An 8,571-nucleotide genomic window follows, 5' to 3' on the forward strand; every position below is an offset into this window, starting at 1 on the left:
TTGTTTTTGTTGTTATTTTCTGTCTTTGTTTTTTTCTTCTTTATTTTCTGTCTCTGTTTCATTTTTCTTTGTTTTTCTCTTCCTTGTTTTTATTTTATTTTTAAAATCCACTCCGGTGAAAATAAAGCCAAAAGTGGACCATTTTATTTTTATCAGAAGTCCCACTACTGGACTAAAACTAATATATTTCAGACAACATAAACTATAATGGCAACATTTTTTGTTGTTTTTACCTTAGATCAGGGGTTTCCAAACCCAGTTTTCAAGGGCTGGCCTGTCAGGATAACAAATTTTGCTGGACGATAAATTATCCCAGTATTTATTACAATAAACAGTTTTATTGCTATTTTGAGACCATTTTCCTGTAATATAAACGGCATAATAAGTTTGCCTTCTCAAAGATCAATAAACTTCAATTTTGTAAATAACGCTTTGAACTGGTAGAAATCATAAATATCCTAAAAATGGAACATCTAAAAACAGTAAAGTGACCATAAATAAAACAGATTATGAATTGTCTGTAAACATAATATTAACCATCAAAATGGGAATTACTGAGCTCATTTTAGTTTATCATGTTATTGATTAATTGCTTATTGCAACAAGTTTAGAAATAAACTCTCTACATAATATAATCTTTAAATCTTAAGTTTTTATCACAAAACACAGTGATAAGCCTTTATTAAAATGAGTAAAATACATGTGAATGCTCATATTCTCAAGCTATAAAAGCATCATTTGAATGCGACCCGTGATAACAAAAGTATTAGTGAGACACAAAAGATGAAATTGCACGACACAGGCCATTCTAAAGAGATTTGTATTGATTTGGAGAATTAAAGCCACAGCAGAGAAAGGGAGGAGGGAAGAAAAGGACTTTGTCCATCTTTTGCTCTCCTACCAGCCATTAGCGACACTCCAGCCTCAGGCAGCATGACCAGCGTCTCCATTAAAGTCAGCACTTTCGTCCAGGACTGAAACATCAACCACAGAGATCATGTCAGCAGACGTTATAATTCAACCACTTTGGGAGAGCTGATGGGAATTCAGATGAACTGCGCTGTAAACCGTCTTCAGTGATTGATGGACTGAGGTTTGTGTGATTTCCTGCCACTTTGATTTGGGCGCACAAACTTAAAATACCATCAAATTTGTTTCAGTAAGTGTTTTAATGTATCTCATAACATTTTCTGCCACTTTGATACACAGTAGTACTGAGAGGCTTCAAATCAATGTGGCCCTTCCCCCCTACACACACAACTACTTAATAATTATGGAGCTACATTGGGGCCATAAAGTTTGCTCAGAACAAAATGGCCCCAATTTAGGTGGCTTATTTTAACTATATATTTCAAAAACATTTTATTTTTTTTAAATATATATTGTTTTACTTTTTATTTTCAAAAAAGTTTGAAAATGATTTTAAAAAAACATGAAACTGAAAAACACGTCAAAACATTTTTGTCAGTTTCACACTTTTTTTTCCAATTTCAAAATAATTTTTCAGATTCTATTTATTTTTCTTTTGAACAACTTTTATGACCCCAATTTAGCTCTATAAATCATGGCTTAAAGCTGCAGTATAATATGGCATCGTCCTGAAGAGAAATGTATCTACTGTGTTTCTTTCTCAACATTTGTGAGTTTTTAAAACTAATCTTTGACTATGAATAATTATCTATGTTAACTGGTATTGTAATGCTCATATTGTGATATGTTTTTCAGTTTTATTGTCCAGCTCTATTTTAAAGCTGCAGTATGTAAATTTATTTTAAAAAAAATTTTTTTTACATATTTGTTGAAACTGTCACTATGTTGGAACAGTATGATAAAAAAAAGTGAGGAAAAAATCAAGCTCAACATGCAATATGCCACACACTTCAAAAACAGTAAATGTTTTAATCTAATAAAATTCAACAACTGATAAGAAGATATGTCCATGACATCCATTACTATGAAAAGTTATACAAAGCATGCAAAGTGTATTAATCTGCCTTTTTACTCGATTATTAGGTAAAATTCTTACCTTTCAGTTGTACATGAGTAGAAACATGTGGAAGCCGTGCTACTTTTACTTAAAGCTAAACCTCTGGCTACTCTACCGACCTCTGGTTTTATATATGACAGGGGTGTCCAAACTCTTTATATGCCAAATATATGCCAATCAAAAGAATTTCAGACCAAAAAATTTCATATTTTTATAATACGTTACAATGTGATGTTTTTGTTTTGCACAAATTTGATAATCTAATAGCTTAGTTAAACAAATAAATTGGTCAAATTTTCTTTTGCTGGAAAGAAAACTGTGGCCAAAACATATATTTTTCAAATTTGTCCGATTTTTTTAGAAAAAAAGCAAATACTTTTATCAATTCAGACCAATAAAAGTGTGACTTAGGTCACCCTACATGTTTGGAAATAGCTTTTTCCTAGTAAAAGAATGCAAAAATGTGTAGTTATTTAAAGATTACTACTTTGTATTTTAAAGAATTCAATTTGTCTGTTATCTTTCTTCACCAATTAAATATACTGTAAATAGCTTCTATCTGCACAATCTTCTGTGCAGTCACAGGGGATTCCAGCAGGTGGCAGCAGAGGCGTGGGTCTGGCGAGGCGAACCGTAGAAGAAGAATTCAAACGCGTCATTGTTTTGGTTTGTTTCCTCTGCAGAAAAGTGGGGCCATAAACACTAACAACCGAGAACAAACACTAACAAATCTTTTAAATTCTGAACATAACGAGGTAAGTTCATAATAAACAACTTAACGCTGAGCTTAAAAGCGGTGCTGATGCACATCCGGGATCTGTTTGTGTTCGCCGTAAATGCACGTCGTTCATTGTTTTCTAAATAATTATTTAAATCATTTTACTGACATCTGTTAGCGGGAGTATAACGCTGTAATAAATGAATGCGGAACTAAAGTCTGATTCAAACAAAATAAAGTGTAGCAGCGTAATATCTTCCCTCTACTACCTTAATAACTGCAATTTAAATTTAAAAAGATTAATAGAAAGCTATATAATTAATATTACGAATTCCTTCGTCTCCCTGTTTTATTATTTACGGAGCCCCTAAGGGGACATGGAGAGAAAAAAAAAAGGAAAGAAATCCCGACTTATTATCTCGAGATCCCGACTTATTATCCCGACTTATTATCTCGAGATCCCGACATCAGTACATAACGACCTAATCACAGTGATGGAGGACACCCACCCATGGGGTAGATATATAGATTTTTATTTCGAGCTTGGGCTTGAGTATAAACACATTAAATCAGTGCTTGACAGCAGACATGGATTTAGTATTAGTGAGAGACATCTGAAGAGAGTTTTCAGAGCGCGGGGACTCATTCGGCGCAAGTCCTTTTCCGACTTGGCAGTTTTGGTAGAATTCATTAATAACCAGCTACAGTCCTCTGGACAGCTTCACGGTTACCGATGGATGTACGCTAAATTGCATGTGCATGATATCCTCCTCTGGGACATCTCTGGAGAAAATGATATAAGTCGTCCTCCATAATCAATGTAGACACACTCCCCCACGTTTACCGCATAAAAACATGCCTTTCCCCCCAAAAAAAGTAACTCGCGATTTTTCAGAAATGTCGCGGGATCTCGAGATAATAAGTCGGGATAATAAGTCGGGATCTCGAGATAATAAGTCGGGATAATAAGTCGGGATCTCGAGATAATAAGTCGGGATAATAAGTCGGGATCTCGAGATAATAAGTCGGGATCTCGAGATAATAAGTCGGGATCTCGAGATAATAAGTCGGGATTTCTTTCCTTTTTTTTTTCCTCTCCATGTCCCCTTAGGGGCTCCGTAATTATTTGATCATATGTCCGGAAATTAAACCTTGGTTTACTTTTATTGAAGTATTTTATCCGTATCAGCGCATCAAAGCAGAACTCTGTATTTTACTCCATTATTTACACGTTTTTCAACTATTTGGCACAGAATGTTTCAGAGATTAATTGACCAAGTAATTAGTAGCATCTGTATGTGTTACAAATCATATCAAGAATATTTTTTTAACAGTTTTACATTTTGTGAGGGGTAAATCCTATTTTTCAGAGAGCCTAAATTAAACACATTAAAATGAAAGAGTACAATATATTATAAAATACATTTATTCTCAGAATTAAAGCTTCAAATGCAAATTCAATTATCATATTGTGCCAACATTAGTCAATACTGAAACTATTTATAGTCACATTAATATAATGACTAATAACTAGTAACTAGCAGTCTATGTTTGGAAATGTTAATTTAGTTTACAAAAATAATTTAGATAATCTAAATACCTGATTTAACTTAAAAACATGTTGGGTAAAGTAGTGATTCACCAGTCTGACCAATCTGATCAGCAGAATTATTTTAAACAGGAGCAGATCACATATTAGTAAACAAAAGCAAGTGAAAAGCAAATTTTGAATCAATACCAAACATCACATGAAGAAATAATATTTGATTTCTACATTTGATATTTTCTTTATTTGTCTCAAATCAGCTGCTAACCTGTAAAAGGAATCAAATCTTCTACATTTTTCTCTGATTTCTATAATTTTGGTGCATCACAGTACGGGACAGGCAATAGAGCTCTTTGGTAAAGTTTATAACTAGCTGTCAATATGAAATGATTCAAATCTGATTATTAAGTCATACAGCCAATCCGTTTTCAGTAAATTTCATTGATGTGTGTTTTCTAGATCGTCACCATGACAACAAAACGTGGACTGATAACCGATTCATTTAAAGTGATGAAGAAGTCAAGGAGAGGGGGAAAGCGAAAGAAGAGTCCCACGCCTCCTCCAGCACAGCAAGGTGAGGCAGCGCTCGTGGTTTAAGCTGCTGTTTGCATTAACTAATGGGAACTTTTATTATTTTTACAAATTAGTTTCCATAGATTTATGTCAACAATATGTTCTGCAATGCTAATCAAATCTTTTATGATAGCTTTGTTTAAAGAATAAAGCTTTGTTTTGGTAACTTCCAGTTATTCTAGATCAGTCTATCATACTCTCAATAAGCGATACATCTGTAGCATGCCACTCCGAACAAGAGTGAAGCTTTACTGATGGTTTTATGAGATTTAATTCCTTAGAAAGCACATTCCATTCATCATAGCATTGAAATCCACATATCACTGCCATAAGAGCTAAAACACATATAACTTAAGATTTGTGTAACCAATCATTTTACAATGTTTCCATTCATGTTACTTTAAGTCTGGGCCAAATAAACATATTAACATATAAAATATACACAAACGTAGATACTTTTTAAAATCAACACACCTTTTGACTCATGGAAGGGCTGCCAGCATGAAACAACGCTGCGTGAAAAACAAAGTGCCGCACTATTTGGAGAAAACATCCATCCATCCATTTCCTTACACCCTTATCCCATTGGCGTTGGGAGGGGTGATGGTGCCGATCTCCAGCTGTCATCGGGCGAGAGGCGTTGTACACCCTGGACAGGTTGTCAATCCACTGGAGAAAACAAAATAACTCTTATACAACAACACTAAGCAGAAAATGCTAAATAAAAAATTAAAAGCATACAGCACTAATTAGAAGTCAGATATACTGGCAAGATAAAACTCATTCAAATTTGATGTAATAAAAAACACTTATTTACCACATCGATAAATCAATTAATCGCACAAGTTAAAACAAATTCAATAATTTCCACTTGCATGTTTTATCATTTTTCTGTTTTCTCTCTACCGTCCTAACATAACCGGATGATAAGTCTTTTGTTTACGGAGACTTTATAATTAAATGTATTTGTTGTTTCTATTTTTTATTTTTAATATTTAAAATATCTTCCAGTTTCAGTGTTAAATGTTTATTAGAATTTAATGTTTATTAATGTTTGAGAATGTGTTCTTGCATCATTATGCAAACATTTGTTATTGTTTTTGTTTTGATGCAAACCTGTCCTCAGTTCTTTCTGAATCTTCTGGTTTGAACAGAAGATGTCACTACACCTGTCAGAGAGGAGGAGATGCAGCAGCTCAAACAGTTTGACCTGGACTGGAGATTTGGGCCCTGCACAGGTAGTAAATAGTAGAAGCCTTAAAATAAATCTCTGTGATTAAAAAAAAAAAGTTTATTCTAAATGAAACATCTAGTATGTTGTATTTTGTCGACTAAACGATTCTGGTCTGTCTTAAGGCATCAGCAGGATGCAGAGGTGGGAGAGAGCGAAGCTTCATGGCCTGAACCCACCTGAGGAAATCAAAGATCTGCTGCTGCAAACACACGATGATCCCGAGTACTCCATGAGGTGACACACACACACACACACACACACACACACACACACACACACACACATTTGCTTCCTCTGATCACTGCATTTAAGTTATAACCGTAATGAAACATTCAAACAAGTCTTAAACTAGTCACAGCTCACCTCTTATTTGAGATCTATTAAGCTAAAGTCCAGAAGCTAGTAGATGTTTTTCAGACATTTTATTCTCATAATGGCACTGGAATGGTTCCTGTTATTACTTAAAAGCAAACGTTACATGCCTAAAAGTCTTAGTGTTTTAGTAAGAAAGCTAGAATGATCTAGAAATGAAAACAATTCATGGTTTGTCCCGTAGGTGGCAGCAGACCCATCTGAGCGTCAGTGAGATTTATCTGTAAATGAAGCTTCCCTAAATTAATTCTGAAAAACTGCATTAGAAACTGGAAATCTGTTCTTTTTCTGAAAATAATACCTGCATGTAGAAAATTCAGAGTTTTTGCACTTTCTGTCTTTTTTTCAGCCTCTGGAGAGAATATCCTTTCTGAGGAAAACATCATGAAGAGGACAAAGATCCAGACTTTTGTGAAAGTCAGGGATGTTTTTATTTTGTTGTTTTTATCACCATGTTTGCTATTTCTCTCATTCTGCTTGTTTTTTTTTTTTTTAAATAAAAGGTTACCATGTATCTTTTTTTTTTGCATTACAAGATCGATACCATAATGGAAGTTTCCACTGTTTAAAAAATATGCCCAGGAATTGTATTCATCAGTTATATTTTCATTTATTTTCCTTTGGTGTCATCACATTGGCACACATTTCCTTTTATAAAGTGATTTAAAAACAAAGTAAATTTTTTCTTTTACATTCCTGTAAGTTAAGAGAAGCAGGGCCAGCATGTTTTTTTTAATCTGCGCTATATTTTTTTTAACAAAAAAAATATTTTAGTCTGTTGAATACTGGGATAAAGAAATTGATGTAACTGGTTTAAAAATAAATAAAAGTCACATTTAAATAACTTACTTAATGTTATTAGGGGAAGTTTTGATTGTGAGGAATAATTTTGCTGCAGATGCTACAGCTTAAAATATAAATAAAACCAATTGTGTGTAAACTTTTTTTGTTGTCTTTTTTTTTTTAAGAGCTCAAAATGGCGCCCTCTGTTGGCTATAACTTTAGCCAGACTTTCCGTGACGCTGATTGGTTCACATGCATGTCACGTAAGTGTCAGCAGTCGCACCGCTCGCTGATTGGTTGAAAGCTGGACGGAGGCGGTGTCTTTCTTTCTCAGGTTTTCGCTGGATATAGATCTGAGTAAGCGCTGATTGGTTAAGAAGGTAGAAAGGTCTGATTTCTCGGTATGCCATTGGTCCATTTTTAGATGTAGTTAATTTGTTTATTATAAGTTAAACAGAGTCAAAGCAATTTTTCATTGGTGACTTTTAAGTTATTTCGTGTTGTGAATGTTAGAATACATAAAAAGAATAGCAGGACACCCAGAGAGGTGGGCAAGGTACCGAAAAATTTTACTCTGGTAAAAGGTAAACATTGAAGAAATGACTGAAGTAAGAGTAAAATAATATTTGGTTAAAAGTCTACTCAATTACTGAATAAATGATAAAATTATCAATCATTTAATATTTAAAAATTACATCATCAAACAGACCAACATACAAGTTAAGAGGAAATTTTAATATTTTAAGGACTAAAACGACAATAATTCATATAAATAACAGACAAAATAAATTTTTTCCAAATGAGTTTCTTTCAATAAAAACACTTATAAAACTTGAATAAAAGCTGCAGGTGTGTATCTGGTGAATCTTTGGTTAAAACATGTTTGTTTTTCATTCAGTGGGTAGAAAAGCTAGACATTTTACTCAAGTAAAAATAGAAATACATTAAAATATAATTACTCAAAGTACTGCACACTAAAAATACTCCTAAAGGTAATTTGTTTTTCAAATAATTACTCAAGTAAATGTCACCAGTTTCTACAAACTCTCAGACATCAGTTCTCTACTCAACCAGAAGGGGGCAGCAGAGCGTCTGACGGCTTTACTCTCATGTTGCGTTTCTGGGATTTAAATGTTGTCAAATTGTCACCTTCAGGAATCCCCACTTCTCCACCTTAATCTCAATTTGAACCAGAGAGATGAGGCTTCATGTTGTGGGTCCAGATGGACAGAACCGGGACGTACCGCAGTAACTCTACGTCTCAGCAGTTAATCCTGCTGCTGAACGTTGCATAACGTCTTTATACTCTTGTTGTTTTCCGTCAAAAGAGCTTTGTTAAGTATCATTTCGACTTCGTG

General features: G+C 33.9%; 1 protein-coding gene across 2 annotated transcripts; it reads left to right on the top strand.

Annotated features, from left to right (window-relative positions):
• The first annotated feature begins 2,597 nt into the window (after nucleotides 1–2,597).
• pold4 (DNA polymerase delta 4, accessory subunit) lies at nucleotides 2,598–7,373 on the top strand. Of its 2 annotated transcripts, none has more exons than XM_032563265.1 (5): nucleotides 2,598–2,742; nucleotides 4,711–4,825; nucleotides 5,979–6,062; nucleotides 6,181–6,292; nucleotides 6,780–7,373. In XM_032563265.1, the coding sequence occupies exons 2-5, from the start codon at nucleotides 4,720–4,722 to the stop codon at nucleotides 6,802–6,804; spliced, it is 327 nt and encodes a 108-aa protein (XP_032419156.1). In that variant the 5' UTR covers nucleotides 2,598–2,742; nucleotides 4,711–4,719; the 3' UTR covers nucleotides 6,805–7,373. The 2 variants fall into 2 exon arrangements, with proteins under 2 accessions (XP_032419156.1, XP_032419157.1); XM_032563266.1 differs by lacking the exon at nucleotides 6,780–7,373 and adding an exon at nucleotides 6,328–6,770 and having other exon boundaries at nucleotides 6,181–6,295.
• The last annotated feature ends 1,198 nt before the right edge of the window (nucleotides 7,374–8,571 follow it).

The sequence above is a fragment of the Xiphophorus hellerii genome, chromosome 5, assembly GCF_003331165.1.
Source record: "Xiphophorus hellerii strain 12219 chromosome 5, Xiphophorus_hellerii-4.1, whole genome shotgun sequence".
Taxonomy (NCBI): Eukaryota; Metazoa; Chordata; class Actinopteri; order Cyprinodontiformes; family Poeciliidae; genus Xiphophorus; species Xiphophorus hellerii.

Excerpts from the sequence above, each read along its gene's own strand:
- pold4 (XM_032563265.1), top strand. The coding sequence starts at position 4,720 with ATGACAACAAAACGTGGACTGATAACCGATTCATTTAAAGTGATGAAG. Across the intron at positions 4,826-5,978 it reads GCCTCCTCCAGCACAGCAAG|AAGATGTCACTACACCTGTC; the intron begins GTGAGGCAGCGC and ends TGGTTTGAACAG. Across the intron at positions 6,293-6,779 it reads GATCCCGAGTACTCCATGAG|CCTCTGGAGAGAATATCCTT; the intron begins GTGACACACACA and ends TCTTTTTTTCAG.